Raw genomic sequence first — 17,258 nt, forward strand, 5'->3', positions numbered from 1 at the left:
ATGAGTTATTGTGTGTTCACTTAAAATTCTTTTATGTCCGTGTGAATACGTTCCATTGGATGGCGCCGAGCCAAAGGGCCACAGGGCTAACGTGGATGGCTATTTTCTTGTTTGCATGGTCATGAATGGTCACATTGTGCAGAAACTGTTAATCAAGTGACATTGAGAAAATGGAAGTGGGGGTAACTGAATTTGCCTCCATGCACAGACTGAATGGGTAGAACCATGGTGCATGGGGCCCCAAGACCGGCTTACACAATCTTGGTGACTAAGTACATCCAGATGGCATAGCCAGGCTCTATATATGCTGTGTGGTGGCTGGATAGGTCTCTGGTTGTGCTGCAGCTTTATCATGTACCGTTATCATGCAAAAAAAACCCCTGGAAGTAAAATGACCTTCTCAAGAAAATACCTGCTCGGCGGAAACAAAAAATGAGCAATAGGCTACACACTGTACAATCAAAGTGCAATCAGGAGGACCGGGGTGAAAACAGTTGAGCTGATGAAAGGAATCCCCCCGAGCACTAACCCATTCCTTTCATTTTCTTTTCACATCAGTGTACCCCCCCCCCCCCCTCTTCTTTTTGCCTGCCTAAGGAAGGACTCATCCAATGTATGCCAGGCAACTTTGCCTGAGAACACTTCTGTCTGGTAAGCACAACTAAACATCTTCCTTCCTTCCTTTCCTCCACAAAAGCCCTCCCCCCAACAAAAACAGAATCAGGAGGGGAGGGGGGGGGCTGCACCCCTGCAGCTCCTGAAAACGCATGTTTCTACCAATCAATCACAGTCACAGACAAGAAACCAGATCTTATAAGTACAGCACCAAGAGCAACCAGAGCACTCACGCTTCTCACGCAAGTATCAAGTAGGAGTGGTCTGATTCTCCTCCTACATCAACTAGGAACACACCCAGACACACACACACACCCAGACACCCAGACACCCAGACACACACACACACACACACACACACACGCACACGCACACACACACACACACACACACACACACACACACACACACACACACACACACACACACACACACACACACACACACACACACACACACACACACACACACACACAGCCAGACACCCACACTCAGTCTCCCCCACACGCACGGCACGCACCCACCCACACAAGTGCACCCTTCCACATACACATGCACTTAGCCATATATGCACACATATGCACTCCCTCCTCCTCAGACCAGCGCACACACTGCACAAGTTGCAGCTGCATAAATACAGTGGATGTGTGTGAGAGAGGGTATACAACCTTGGATACCACCAGCAGCAGACTGAAGATTTTTGTGCTGTGAGCCGAGGCGGACTTTGATCAGGGACACCCGCACACACACAGGCACACGCACACACACACACACCAACATGAACTCCTTTCCGGCAAAGATCCAGTCAAAGATGGAAGTGGCCAGGGCTATGAGGGATGAAGACAAGCTGTACAGGTACGATGGAGTGCTCTACCCGGTCATCATGAGCCCAGAGGAGAACCTGAAGGCTCTGCAGGAGCTGCACGCCAGGCCAGATGACATCATGTTGGTGGCTTATCCTAAATGTGGTAAGTTCTGCGGTAAAGCAAAGTCTTTTTTTTTGCTTTTGTTTTCTTTCTGTCTTTGTTGAAATGGAAGTTTGTGAAAGTATAACTGCTGCTGAGTGAGATGTGAAGCATGTGAACTATGATCGGTGAACTGTTATACCGGTGCTGCAGTGTTTCTGGACCTATGGCACAAGACTGAAGTTTTATCTGACTACAAACTGTATTTTTTTTTTTTACAAGTGTGTTCTTTTAAGTGTGGTAGTATACAGATGTGTTAGCCTGTGTATGCCTTGTAGCGTTGCAAAAGCTCTATGTGCAGCAAAGTTACAGCACTGTATGTGTGCTTCAGTTACATTACCTGAGCATGAAGGGCGGTAACAGTGGAGGCGCGCACAGCACAGCGCAACACAACACAACACAACACAACACTATGCACACCTCTGCCGTCTGCAGCCGTAGGTGGAGTGGGATTTTATCTATAAGGAAACTTGTGAACACTGGTGCAGTGGGTGAGGGGTGGGGTGGGAGTGGGGGGGGTGTACGTAGGCTATAACCACATGTGAGAAAACATACTGCACAAGGAGCACTGGTCCTGGTTATTCCCTGTGCAGATGGTCTTACTCCACTGGTTATTCCCTGTGCAGATGGTCTTACTCCACTGGTTATTCCCTGTGCAGATGGTCTTACTCCACTGGTTATTCCCTGTGCAGATGGTGTTCCACTGGTTATTCCCTGTGCAGATGGTGTACTGTATATGTGTGGGCTGGAGTTTGTGCTGGAATGCGGTGCAGGCATACTATACTATACTGTAGGTTGTGGGGTTGTATGACTGCTCCCGCTCCGCCTGACACGTACTGTACTGCAGACATGACAGATAAGAAGCAGAGGGGGAATGTTGAATTAAATATACACCTCTAGTCCAGTGCAGCCCGGGCTGAGAGTGGGCCCCTTGTAAAAGAGGCCTCAGCCAGGGATGGGGTATAGGCTGGGGTTCAGCCTGTGGAAAATGTGCACCCTTTAAAGGTAGCGGGAGGAATGTGGCTCACACATCATATTTATAGGGCAGACAGTCTGACAGACAGACCCTTTTTTTTAAGGAGAAAAGATGGCTTGGTGAGTATTAACACACAGAGTTGTAAAGTAGAAGTAGAAGTTCTCTTACAAGTGTATATACAACAGTGGTATGACGCTTCATGTTTTCAACTTTGTAATTAATATCATACTACAAGTTTTGTGATTGTGATCATTAAGAGTGGGCCTACTTCTAAGTCAGCCTTTTACAACTCTACCAACACATGACACGCAGGTAAATGTAGGCCTCATAGGATCTTGAATGTGATACATTCACCCACCTAGAGTTCCAACCTGTGTACAGTTTCTGTTTGTGTACCCTTTTCAGACTCGTTTGGAATGATTTTTCTTTTGTTTGTTCATTCATTCATTCATTCATTCATTCATTCATTCATTCATTCATTCATTCATTCATTCATTCATTCATTCATTCATTCATTCATTCCATTACAATGGTACAATTAGTCAAGCCCGTTTTGTTGTAGCCTAGTTTGCAGTCTGTTTGTATCACAGGCCTCTTCTCCACTTCACTTTTATAGGCTTTAACTGGATGGTCGCTGTCCTCAGGAAAGTCATTGCTGCCGCGACAGGCCGGAAAACCGAGTCCAAGATCCCCCCTCTTATTGAGTTTTATGGACCAGAAATGATTGAGGTTTGTTGGGTGACGTGAAGGTGGCAGAGTGTAGTGGAAAGCGCGCACATCCAGCAGAAAAGCATCAGCAGGTGCCAAATCAAAAAACTGTCATATGTAGGAGCGGGAAAGGATCTGCACACTGCTTGCAAAATACTTTATTTATAAAAGAATGTATTTGGAGCAACGTTTCAATCATAGATCTTCTTCAGGCACTGCAAGCAGTGTGCAGATCCTTTCCCGCCCTACATATGAAGTGAAGGTGGCCCCATAACATACGGTATTGTCTTCAGAAGAGTAAATATGCACATCCCACCTCACTGAGGCCAGGTGCAAGACAACGACAGATATTTCAACATGGAAGACATTGGAAGTTCATTCACTGCAGCTTAAATTGAAGGTTTATTTAAATAGCCTTCAAATGATCAGATATCAGATCCTGGCGGGCCAAACATTATATCTCATAGATAAATCTTCAATCGGAGTGTTCAGTCTTCTACTCTCTTTCCCATAACATATCGCCCTACCATGTGTACAGCCAGAGGAAGGCTTCAGGTGTTTCCGTAGCCTACAGTTATGAAATGCGCAAATGAGCATGACGATGCCGCTTACCGCAGCACTTTTAAATTCCCGCCAGATTACTATACTTCTGTACGTGAAACCACCCGGGTGTTACTATGGACCTGTTACATAACTCAAGTGGTTTTTAAAAAAAATGTTTTACTGCAAGTCATCTACCCATCTGGCAAATATTCAACCCACTTGTTAAACACCTCAACTAAGTCAGTTTTTCTTTTGACTTGTTGCTGATTTATGAATTACGTTGATTTTTTAAAAATGTATAAGAACATAAACCGCCCAGGTTTGTTGTGACTTTGTTGTAAAGCTGTAGGTCCTACATGTAGGCTATTAGTTTGATTCAAGGAACCTAATATCTCTGTCCTGACAGCGTCAGCTTACACAGTGACTCTGAACACCCCCCACCCCTACCCCTGCCTCAAAGACGTGTTTGGACCAATAACATCAAAACACAGCTGTTTGTCCAAGAGTGTGTGTGTGTGTGTGTGTGTGTGTGTGTCTGCATGCGTGCGTGCGTCCGTGTGTGTGTGTGTGTGTGTGTTTGCATGTGTGTGCACGCTGTGGTGAGCTGGCTATATGTCAGGGAATCTGATGTGCCGCTGAGTGCTTCTCTTCTCTGGATGTTTGCGTTGCAGCCTCTTGCCCAGGCCCCGGCGCCCAGGTTCCTCGGAACCCACATGCACCCGGACAACATTCCCACATCCTTCACTCTGGAAAAAACAAAGGTTGGCAAAAATATGTCTCTCTTTAGTCACGTAGTGTACATGCTGCGTACACATATACTATAGTGTGTGTGTGTGTGTGTGTGTGTGTGTGTGTGTGTGTGTGTGTGTGTGTGTGTGTGTGTGTGTGTGTGTGTGTGTGTGTGTGTGTGTGTGTGCGTACGTACGTGCGTGCGTGCGTGGCTGGGTGGGTGCGTGCGTGCGTGCCATCTGTCTGTCTGTCTGTCTGTCTGTCTGTCTGTCTGTCTGTCTGTCTGTGTCTGTGTGTCTGTGTCTGTGTGATCCCGCATGCAGTTCCCATAAACCCCCAACACTCTCTCTCTCTCTCTCTCTCTTTCTATCTTTCCCTCTTTCTCTCTCTCTCTCTCTTTCACACACACACACACACACACACACACACACACACACACACACACACACACACACACACACACACACACACACACACACACACACACACACACACACACACACACACACACACCTGCAGGCTCTGAATGGGAATTGGGGGCTAGTGTAATATGCTGTTCTGTTCTGCTCTGTACAGTATGTCGTGTGTGTGTGTGTGCATGCATGCGTTTGTGTGTGTGTGTGTGTGTGTGTGTGTGTGTGTGTGTGTGTGTGTGTGTGTGTGTGTGTGTGTGTGTGTGTGTGTGTGTGTGTGTGTGTGAGAGAGAGAGAGAGAGAGAGAGAGAGACAGAGAGAGAGAGAGAGAGAGAGAGAGAGAGAGAGAGAGAGAGAGAGAGAGAGAGAGAGAGAGAGAGAGAGAGAGAGAGAGACAGAGACAGAGACAGAGACAGAGAGACAGAGAGAGTTCAGGGTGCAGAATAGAATAGTGTTGTCCATGTGTGTCAGTCGAGGATGAGCATGTCCAGCCTATAGCCTACTTCCTCTTCACATACCAACACCAGCAAAATGTCCGAGTTACATAAGGAGGCCAAGCATTTCCTGTGCAGCCTGTACACTGTTCTGTACGTTCTGAACAGTGCCGACACGGTTAATGTCAAAATAATGCGGCAGACCCTTGACAGAAAAAGACAGAGTGAAGAGGGTGGTCATTTGCTTGCATGGGAAAGCAGAGCTTAAAGAACAGGCTTAAAGTGCCCCCTTTGCATATATGAATTTCCACTATTTTACACTTTTTCAGATTTAACCCATTGATGCTGGATGTTGCGTTGTGCAACATTGCCCCTGGCACCTGGCGTTACAAGACGCAACATTCAGGCTCATTAGATTTAAGACAATTTTATTAAAAATCTTGGTATGTTAGAGCTGAATGAACACATTCTAATGCAAGATGAGGGTCTTAGTGTTTAAATGCAACTTAAATGCGGCCTTTTTTGCAAGTGCTTAAGGCATCAATGGGTTAAAGGGGTCACTGACGTTTTAAGTAGTGTTGCACCAATACCATTTTTTGGCCCCGATACGATACCCGATACCCGACTGTGCAGTATCGGCCAATACCGATACCATACCAATACTAGGCTACTCTGTTTGAAATTTGTATACAGTACATATATGAAGAGCTGCATAGGCTACTACTTGGACGTAACATCATTGCTATCATGGCTCTGTCAGGCTGCTGCCTACCTTTGTGAAACAGGAAAAAGACTAATACGGTACAAAGTGAATCCAGTAGAACTTGTAATACTTTTTAAATACCTCTGATATAAAATAACTAAGATCAAGGCTGCGTTCAAGTGTCATACAAGCACCTGTAAATGGTATCATGCCCTATTTGTTGGTACTCACCGATACCGATACCACCATTTTTGGTATCGGTATCGGTGCAACACTAGTTAACGTCAGGGTGTCACATCCACAGCTAATGCCACCATTGTGTGGATTGTTGTAATTGGATTGTTGAATTGGATTGTTGTAATACACCTTTCATTTACATGTAATGCTTGTTTTTTCCAATAAAATGCAACAATAAAATGATAATTTAATCCTTACAATAGTCACATTAGGTATGGTTACTTCTGAAAACGTCAATGACCCAAAGCTATTGGTAACAGAAAAGAGATAATTCCAAGTTAAAGAAAACAAGCAAAATCATTGCTGTGTGCAATGTTGTCTTGTCTCAACCTGTCAAAGGTGTTGAGAGAGCCTCTATACCCAACCTGGAGTGATGATAGAGTGTGTGAGCTCTTTTGTACCACCTAGATCAGGGGTGTCAAACATACGGCCCGCGGGCCGCATCCGGCCCGCCAGAGGGTTCCATCCGGCCCGGATGTAAAAAAAATATATATATATATATATATATATTTTTTTTTTATGAAATAACCGAAATGCGCAATTACGGCCCTCGGGGCAAAATCGAGACCTGCATGACATTAACCCAATGGTCCCTCTGTTACACTGTATATGTAGTAAAGTGCACATCACACTTCTATTATAAATAGTGAATTTGTACTGTAACAGGCATTTGATAAAGCTCATATATTATAGACCTCATATATAGAGATACAATGTTAATACTTCTTATTCGTATTGTATTGGTATTGGTTGTAATTAAATAATAAATATAATTGGATTTGTATTGGTTCCTATTAAGCTCAAACTGGAAACGGGATGTTAGAATGCATGAAAATGCAGGAAATTACATATAAGAAATACAAAATTTCCCCCTGCCAAAATGAACTGTCCCATATTTGATTAATTGACGGATGGCAATGAATGAATGAAGTCAAGGAAATTTTGCATAGGATTAACAGTATTGCATTGCTTTCTACATATTCAACACACTTAAAACGTGATAGTACTGAACACTAATCCTCTGCTTTACTTTTTTTTTTTTTTGCGATGATGTTACTAATGCGGCCTGCTTGAGGTCCACATGGGTTGTATGCGGCCCCCGGACCAAAATGAGTTTGACACCCCTGCCCTAGATTATCCTAGAATTGTCATCTTGGTATGTCTTCCCTCGCTGTACAGTAGAGGATTGTGCTGAAGTTGGATGAAAAAAAAGGTAAAAAATTGTCTGATTTTATGAGCGGTATCGGCCTCTCATGTTTAACTGGGGTAACCGTGGCCCAATGGGTAGGAAGATGGACTCTCAGAGGGTTGCAGGTTTGATTCCTAGTCTTCCACTCACTACCACGCTCCATCGCTGAGGTGCCCTTGAGCAAGGCACCAACCCTATATTGCTTCAGGGACTGTCACCAATACCTTGTCAATAATAACTATGTCACTCTAACTATGTCACTCGATTTAACTAGATTATTTACAAGCATAAAAACTAATCAAGTACCCTTCAAGGCCAAACATACCCTTTATTGAGGACTGACACTACCAGTCAGGAGCAGTTATGTCTAAAATGACCAAACATTTCCATGTTTATCTTAAATTTGGGCTACTGTCTTTATGCATGATGTCTAAGGTCTTTCTGTATTGTCTATGAATATCATAGACAAGCAATGCACTCACACCTCCTGCAAACCTGATGACATTGCTGGGATCACAAATATTAAATTCAGTACGATTCTGCAACAATGCACAACTATATCCAAAAACTCATATTTTCTTTCCGAGGTAGCATGTACAGTTAAACATGCAGTGTTAATTCAACACTTGTTGAGTTGATCTAACATCTTCTAGAGTGTACAGTACTTGATCCCAGAGTACTCTCTAAGTGTTGAATTAAAACTCCTTTTTAAACATCAGTCAGTCTAAACCTCTATCTTTTTTCCCCTTTATTTTCTCGTTAACAGATGCTGGTCATTTTCAGAAACCCTAAAGACACTTTAGTTTCCTTTTATCACTTCTCCAACAAGAACCCAGTTCTGCCATCAGCTGAGTCCTGGGACAGTTTCTACGCTGACTTTATGAGCGGCGAAGGTGAGTGTGAATCTTCCTGCACGTGCATGCAGTTGAGAGAGCAGAGCTTCTCACAGCATTCCCACTGTCTTTGACAAGCGTATGCAGTACAGTACCCTGCCTACTTGGTACAATACGTTCTGTCCAAATATCTATGCTGTGCTTACCACCAGACCTACTGTAATCACAAGTGAGATAAGGTCTGGGCACCTGCCTACTGTAAATCCCATAGGGGGGTTGTGATTTACGATGGACGACGGCAGTTTATTGGGCGTTACGAATGTCTATCATTTGGCATACGTTGCCTTAGCCAATCGTGTCAGTTGTGTCTATTCAAACAAACTACAGTCATCGCCACGCCTCCCTGCATTCTGATTGGAGCCCACAATCAGGAACTCTTTCTGAAGCATAGATTCCATGTTGTCTTTCAGATCGGAACGATTGTGCAAAGCAGCATGGGATTTCCCAAGCTAATGCTGAGCTGCATGTTGTAATCATTGTATAAAGCTGATATGGTGTAGGGATGGGCAACTGGAGGCCCGGGGGCCACATGCGACCTGCCTCCTCACTCAGTGCGGCCCATAGATCAAACATAATTAAAATAATAATAATAGACCAGTTTTTTTAAATCCCTATTGAATTAATCCACTGTAATTCTGGCTGATACATAACACTCCTATTCCCTCCAAAGAATATCGGCAGTCAGTGAGCAACCATTTGCACCTCAAACTCTGCGAGTTAGTCAGATCTGTGGTCATATGGCCCTCCGATGGTGCAGATGGAAAAATATGGCCCTCTTTATCATGAAAGTTGCCCATCCCTGGTGTAGTGTCAAGAGTTGTCTGTATAACAGAAACAAATGTATGACTCATTTTATCCTCAGTTCCATGGGGCTCATATTTCGACCATGCTTTGGCTTGGGAGAGACGAATAGATGATCCCAATGTTATGATTGTCACCTACGAAGAGTTGAAGGAGGTACATTTGCCGTTGTACTGATCCCTTAAATGACAAAATGTTACACACTGCCGCTGACCAATGTTACACAGAGTGTTTCATGTGATCCTCATGTTCAATCACCATGATGGCTCTCATCAGGACCTGAGGGGTGGGATTCGACGAGTGGCTGAGCATTTTGGCTTCGGCCTGTGCAACGACACCATTGAATCCATTGCTAAAGAGAGCACCTTCAGTGCCATGAAGGAGTGCTCTAGAGACTCACATGGGCAGATGGGCAACGTGTTTTTCAGGAAAGGTAGGTGAACCGCATTTTTTTTTAAAAATTGATTTTTATTATATTGATTTTATCTATTATTACTACTTCTGTGTGTGTGTGTATGTGTGTGTGTGCTTGTGTCAGTACTTTTCCTCACATGAACCCCAGACAAATGGGCGGGATTTGAGCCTGCATTTCTCTGATATAAAGCCCATCTCCTTAACCATTAGGCCACAGCCACCCAACTTGACTTGAGTTTCATCTCCGGTCCTCTCCCTGCCAATGGTGTGGCGACCTAGCCTTGCCATCCATAGGCTTCCACTCAATTGTCATTTCCCTCTGCACATTACGGAAATAGTACAAGGGTATGGAAAGTCCAGGGCAGCGATTTGAATACTATATGACTAGTTAGAGTAGTAGAGTAGAGTAACTTCATTGATCCCAGAGGGGAAATTCAGGTGATACTAGGCCTACATATTTTGAATGACATGCTTTACAAGCATGCCCACCTGATCGAGCGTGATGGTATGTGCGTGTGAGTGTTCAGTGTTCACAGGTCAATATACTATGTGCATCACGTATGGCCGGGTTACTCATTCATGGGCTGTAGTTCTTTACATTGCCTTCACCATGTGACTCAGTTAAATCAGACTAACTGCTGAGCCAACAGGCTGTTAGTGAAGCAGGGGCATATGGAGGTTTTTGGTGTGCCACATCAAGCCAGTAACTTATTGTTAAGTGGGGCTGGACTGGTAATCCAGCATACAGGACATTTTCTCATTTTCTCCCCACGGGGCTGAAGCTGTTGTTTTTTGTTTGCTGGCTTATTTGTTTGTTTTTCAAGTCAAGTCAAGTCAGGTCGGCTTTATTGTCAATTTTCTAAATGCACAGGTCATACAAATAAGTGAATTTACGTTTCTTACGGCCAATTGGTCCATCTTTAATACAGAGAATTGACTAAGCAAATACTAATATCGTAAAAAAGCAGGGGACTGTGTCTATGCCAAATATACCCAGGGCTGTTTTTTTCCAGTCCAGTCCAGCCAGGGCTGGGGTGGGCCCCACACCCTTGTGGGCCCCCATTTTCAAAATGTAAAAAAAAAACGGTGAGTCAGTTCTGCTAATTATGAGGGGGCCCTTTAAGCCAAATGTGCTGCAGGCCCTATTTCTCTCCCAGTCCAGCCCTGTTAGTAAGGCAGGTTGTTTGCTGATAAAGGTCATTGTGCTGAGCCAGGTGTCTTCAAGTCCCCTGCCATACCTCTCCATCCAAAGTCCAACCTGCAGCGTGCCATGCCCAACTTCACTTTGTGCAAGACATGCTTTAAAGCCATCGTACCCTGCCCCACCTCATATCTGCTCTAATCATACACTCTACGCATTCCACATGCATGTAAGACTGAAATAGCATAGGCTGCTATATGACAAGTCATGTTTCTATTATTTACTTATAAATATGAGCATTACTATGATGAAACACAGTTTAAACAGAAGCGCATTATTTTTAAGTGCACATAGCGTAACATCTCGTAGTGCAGATGGACTCTTGACGGGCCTATTCACTCTTTGCTGAAAACACTTAACTACATCATACAACATTGCCATGACAATGCAGAGAGTCATGGTCATTACCATTTTGGTGATAACGGTATAACAGAGGCTCCCTAAGGGATTAATGTCAATATCTGAGGAGATAAAACACTGCTTGAATTGAAGGTGAGGTGGATGTAATGTGGGGGTGGGTTTGTCTTCCCCAGTTTTTCAGAGGGCAGTTTTGTTATTCCCCTCCAATACCAGTGCAATGCTACATTAACCCATTTTAACCTAAGCCTGCTAAATGCCTAGGCCCTTTTTGGAAAAAATAAGTGCATGAAATAAATTGCATTTAAAAGCTAAGACCCTCATTTTGCATTAGAATGTGTTCATTCAGCTCTAACATACCCATATTTTTAATTAAATCTCAAATCTCATGAGCCTGTGGCGCCTACAGGTAGGTCAATGTTGCCTATATGCAGCATCCAGCATCAATAGGTTAAATAGAGACATTGTGAGAGTAGTGATGGAGGTGTCTCTGCATGGTTCGTCCCCCTTGGGGACACAAACCTAGCCTCGCGAGCCATCCTACGTACTTCCGCCAAAGGATTGGCTCCACTATAGTCTGGCCGTGCTTCTCTGTGGAGTGCCTGGAGCTGTAGAATTTTGATTGCAACGCCCCCCCCCCCAGAAAACAGCCAATAATCAAATACGCCCCCCACGTGGGGACGGAAGGGGGAGGACGCTCGTGACAATGACGTACACATCTGCGCCAGAGCCATTGGTCTGCGCTATGTTGTTGTTGAGTAACTGCCAGGGATTGGGTGAGAGGTGTCCAATAATTTCAAACCATAACTGAGTGCAAACTTCCTGCTTCCTACAATCGCTTCAGAGCAAACAAATGCCAGACCATAAATACGAAATGAAATGGTAGTATTATGGGATGGTCAGGACCAGGCTAACGCAAACCTGCCACCTCGTCAACTTCATTGGTTCGGGTATGGGAGGCACAGTACAAGACCGCTGAGCTAAAGGGCAGGTCCGATAGCCCAACGCTACAGCAGTGTATTGAGGCTTCGGGAGGGAGGTTTACTAACGTTCCAGGCCACACTCTGCTAGTTGGCCTCCACTACACAAGCAAAATGGCAAAAGTTTTTTGTTTTCTTTCCATGAACCAGTTAAAAGTATGCACTTCATCTACCACATGAACCAAATTCAAGATTCAAGATTAGTTTATTACGTCTTATTATAGGTTTGAAGCCTATAAAGAGTAAAAATTGTTGTGTTTTTCTTGTGTCCTCAAAAAGATTTTAAAAATAAAAATAAAAAAGAGGGGGGGGGAGGGTGGAAAAAAGTGCAAAGAAAGTGCCTTGTTGTCTTCAGCATGAATTCAGTAATCTTATTGCTTGGTGGAAGAAACTACTTTGGAGTCTGGTAGTATGAGATTTCAGGCTTCTGTACCGTTTCCCAGATGGTAACATAGTAAACAGTCCATGGTTGGGGTGACTAGGATCAGCCAAGATTTTCTTTGCCTTCCTGATGCTCCTTCCCTCAAATAGCTCCAGTATGGAGGGTAAGTCACAGCCGCATATATTCTGAGCTGTACGCACAACCCTCTGTAGAGCTCTCCTGTTGGCTTGAGAGCAGTTCCCATACCATGCAGTAATGGTCCCCGTCAGAATGCTCTCGATGGTGCCTCTGTAAAACGACCTCAGGATCTTGGGTCTCATCCCAAACTTCCTCAATCGTCTGAGGTGGTACAGACGTTGCTGGCTTTTTTTAACAATGCGCTGTGTGTGACTGTCCCAGGTGAGGTCCTCTGAGATGGTAACGCCAAGGAATTTAAAGTCTCTCACCCTCTCCACTGTCTCACCGTTGATGTTAATGGTTTCAAACTGGTGTTCTTTCCTCCTGAAGTCAACTATTAATTCTTTTGTCTTGGACACATTCAGAGACAAGTTGTTTCCTCTACACCACTCCATGAGGTTGTTTATTTCTTCCCTGTAGGCTGTTTCATCATTGTTTGAGATTAAACCGATAACAGTGGTATCATCTGCAAACTTGATGATGGTGTTGTTGTTGTGTATAGCCACACAGTCATGCGTATATAGAGAGTAGAGGAGAGGGCTCAGAACGCAACCTTGCGGAGCTCCCGTGCTGATGGTCAAGGAGGATGATGTGTTGGAGCCCATTCTCACCACCTGTATCCGTGCTGAGAGGAAGTCTAGTATCCAGCTGCAAAGGCCACTGTGAATTCCTAGACTCCGGAGTTTGTCGTCGAGTATGCTGGGGACAATGGTGTTAAAGGCTGAGCTGTAGTCCACAAACAGCATCCTTACGTGGGTGTCTTTTTTCTCCTGGTGTGTTAGGGAGGTGTTCAGCGCACCGGTGATGGCATCATCAGTTGGTCTATTCTGTCTGTAGGCAAACTGGTGACAGTCAAGCGTGGAATCATTTTGCAGATGATGTTCTTTACAAGCCTTTCAAAACATTTACTCACGATGGGGGTGAGGGCTACAGGTCGCCAATCGTTCAAGCTGGTGATTTGTTTTTGCAAATGCACTTTAATAGCTGAATGCTCACACCTATCAGGATTGTTAGTGTCCTCTGGTTATCTACTGTACTGTCCACTTTCTATGTCCCTATATGATGGAGTGGCCATTACAAGGGTTGTGGGTGCGCTCTGACTCTCATGCCATTGAGCCAGGCTCTTTGGTGTTGTGGTTATAGCCCCAGTATGATAATCCATAAGGTCTGTGTTTAAGTCCTGTGGGGGCAACTCTACTCCTCTTCGCTACACCCTGTATGTATGGTTGTCTATGCTTCATGTGTAGTTTGTTGTTTTATTTGCTTTAGATTTTCCCACTGTGCATCAGAAGGTTTTTGAAGTGCATAGCAGACTTTTAACCGTGCACCTACAGGGCCTATGTTTTACAGAGGTTAATCTCACTCATTCATGTGATTAAAAAAAACGGAACCATAGTTTGTTTAATTAATCAAATATGCAAAAAAACCTCAGCAAAAACACTAACTGAAACATTGTGTTTTTAAAGGTGAGATTGGAGACTGGAAAAATCATTTCAGTCAAGCCCAAAGTGAGCAAATGGACGGCGCGTTTGAGAAACACCTCGCTGGAACTAAACTCGGAGCTCAGCTAAAATATGACGTGCATTGTAAATGGTGACCAACTGAAAACAAGTGTCACTAATTTATCCGCAATCCACATGCATACTGATTGCACAGCACAATAGTTGCATGTACAGTGTGTCACAGAAGTGAGTACACCCTTCATATTTCTGCAGATTTGCAGGCTATCTTTTCATGGGAAAGCATTAAAGAAATGCCACTTTGACACAATGATAAGTACGCATCACACAACTTATATAAGCGCTTCAATTAAAATTGTCTTTCTCAACATGTCCTGTGACTACTGAAGTAGATCATGACCCCCTTTGACATAAGGGTGTACTCAGTCCAGTGGGTACATTTTGAGGCATTAATGGCTTTATTTTGAATTCTTTGAAGTGGTTATATAATTGTACGCTGGCTACTTCTCATTTAGTCAAACTGACATTTCTTTAATGCTGTCCCATTAAAAAAGATATTCCGGTACTTACAAATCTGCAGAAATGTGAGGAGTGTACTCACTTCTGTGATACACTGTATATGCCAAAGGAAAACAAAGGACATTCCATTTGCATTTGAGTCAGTTATACTGGCACACACTTGGGGAATATTCCAAGAACATGGTTAAGTAATTAACCTATTTAAGTTAAGATACAAAGTATGGAAAATGAGCTAATAAATGGCCTGCATGTTTAGTTAAGACTTCTTCTTTTAGATGATTTACCACTACTGCAAGGTTTACTTAACCTGGTTTACTCCTGAACCATCTTCTTGGAATAGGCCTTCCCCTCTGGAGACTAAGCTAAGGGCATTCCCTCATATCAAACTGTGACTTCTGCTGAGTAAGCTGAATAAGAACCGACCTACCTGTTTTTTATAGTCCTGTTTTTATAGTCCTGTTTTTATTACTTTTTACATAGATTGTAGGCTGTTAAGTGGAGGAATATTTTGTATCATTGTAACATGTACTGCACATTAAATAGGTGCAATCATTTGCAAAAAGTTATGGTGTGACGTCTCTTAATTCTTTTCATCCATGTTGCAGTTTGAAAATGGTGTAGCCTGTGGCCCTATATAGTGCTAGAGTTCACTGTAAAACTTCAGAGAGGGTTCACATTTTTACAATGTGGTCTCAAAGTTGTTCAGCCTGATAACTCCTTAAACATTCCTCAATATAATAATAGCTCAACTGTCAGTGAGCCACTCATCTTCTGGCCACATGTTCCAACACTTTCCAACACACTATCCAACACTGACACCAACTGGCCTGTAACACAAACTGCTGATTAGCTAATAAAGATGTACTGTATATATACACTGCACACAGCCTTTAAGCAAAACTTTTAGTATAATTACAGTTACAGAGTATAGTTATAGCCTATAATTATAATATATGCCTTATTAAAAAAAAACGGTCATGCAGTCACACTAGGCCTTGTCTTCCAGACAAAAGCATATTGATGGTCTAACACAAATACAGGCCAAAGGTCACCAGACTACAAGATACACCAAGTTTGTGATAGCGCTGTAAGCAATCTACATTGCACGAACACTGAATCAAAGAGAAGGGGGCGCACCTTGCATCAAACTCTTTTCTTTATTTTTATTTCTTTGTTTTATTTTGGCCAGCACCCTCAAAATTAATCAAGAAACCCGAGTGAAGCCTGCTACCTTGACGTACACTGAATCAACAATGCATGCCGGCGGTTATAAAACATTAATGCAATGCATCAGTCTGTTTGGTTTTGATTGTTTCTGCGCCATTACAGCACACCAATAGTGGAGATAGATGCAGAGGGCTCATTGCTGGATACGTTTTCTACAGCCAATCCCTCAGGCACAACACAGACATGTGGTAGACTTTCCATAAAGCTCTGACCTTCAGTTTTAGGAACACTACATAACTTTGTAATACAAAATAGTTATCAACTAATTCATCAAACATTATTTTTAAGATTATCATTATTCAGATGCGTTAAACATTTAATCTGATCTTGTTGCCTTTTATTTCTTGTTTTTTTGTAAAGCACATTGAGCTGCACATGTGTATGAAATGCAGGATACAAATAAAATCGCCTTGCCTTCAGATGCACTCAGATGAATATCAAAAGTGAATGATTTGGTGGAATGATTTGGCAAAGTCAAGCAGTTGCATGTCCTCAGTATTACAGTGGTAAATTTCAGATGTGGAATGTTTGGACTTGTGGGGACAAAAAAAAACGTATTGGAGAGCCTATATGTCACAACCTGTCAACAAAATAGTTATGATCAAGTCTTGATATGTAAATTAGGACTTTTGACAATGTCATCAGAATCGTGCCAGCGATCCCATCTGCATGAAAAGGCTACACATGCAGTGAAGAAGTTGATGCAAATACATTGACATTGGATATATGAACTAGTGTTTCCGCACTGTGATATATCTTCTGTCCATGTACGCTACTATTATAGACAGGTCATCAGCTGGGAAAATTAGGCCTTTCGTCCTACCACACTTTTCTCTGTGGATTACTGACCAGAAACCCTATTGGAAGAAATTAAATCATGGGGCCACGTCAATTTTTGCTCAGAATTCAATATGGCCGCCATTTTCCAAAATGACTTGTTTTCATGCATTATTACATTGTACTATAAGGTGATATTCATGAACGATGAACTACTTTCAGCACTATTCTGTCGTATTTCCTTACATACATGTTTACAAAGGTTGACTAAACTAAAAGAAATGAAAATAAAGTTGGTCACCTTGCAATATCCAAAGGAAAGTGCTGAACATAATTGATTGAAATGCACATACAGAGTCTATAACTGCGAAAATTAGGCCTATATTGTCCTGTCAGGGTTTTCACAGTGGATTACAGACCAGAAGGTCTATTGAAAAAGATTCACAAGCTGGTTGCCTTCTCAAATGTGCTCCAAAATTCAAAATGATCTCTGTTTTTCAGAATGGCAGACTTTCATACATTTTTTCTCAATACTATAAGACCATAATTATCAATAAA

The 17,258-nt window shown here is 43.0% G+C and overlaps 1 protein-coding gene across 1 annotated transcript; it reads left to right on the forward strand.

The window, feature by feature from the left end:
* Positions 1-1,393: 1,393 nt before the first annotated feature.
* LOC134441719 (sulfotransferase 6B1-like) lies at positions 1,394-15,306 on the forward strand. The gene is made up of 8 exons (XM_063192108.1): positions 1,394-1,583; positions 3,173-3,285; positions 4,479-4,568; positions 8,279-8,405; positions 9,268-9,362; positions 9,483-9,639; positions 14,184-14,303; positions 15,302-15,306. The coding sequence occupies exons 1-8, from the start codon at positions 1,394-1,396 to the stop codon at positions 15,304-15,306; spliced, it is 897 nt and encodes a 298-aa protein (XP_063048178.1).
* Positions 15,307-17,258: the final 1,952 nt, after the last annotated feature.

The sequence above is a fragment of the Engraulis encrasicolus genome, chromosome 24, assembly GCF_034702125.1.
Source record: "Engraulis encrasicolus isolate BLACKSEA-1 chromosome 24, IST_EnEncr_1.0, whole genome shotgun sequence".
Lineage (NCBI taxonomy): Eukaryota > Metazoa > Chordata > Actinopteri > Clupeiformes > Engraulidae > Engraulis > Engraulis encrasicolus.

Coding starts and splice junctions, on each gene's coding strand:
- LOC134441719 (XM_063192108.1), top strand. CDS start 1,394: ATGAACTCCTTTCCGGCAAAGATCCAGTCAAAGATGGAAGTGGCCAGG. Junction 3,286..4,478: donor ATGGACCAGAAATGATTGAG/GTTTGTTGGGTG, acceptor TTTGCGTTGCAG/CCTCTTGCCCAGGCCCCGGC. Junction 9,640..14,183: donor CAACGTGTTTTTCAGGAAAG/GTAGGTGAACCG, acceptor GTGTTTTTAAAG/GTGAGATTGGAGACTGGAAA.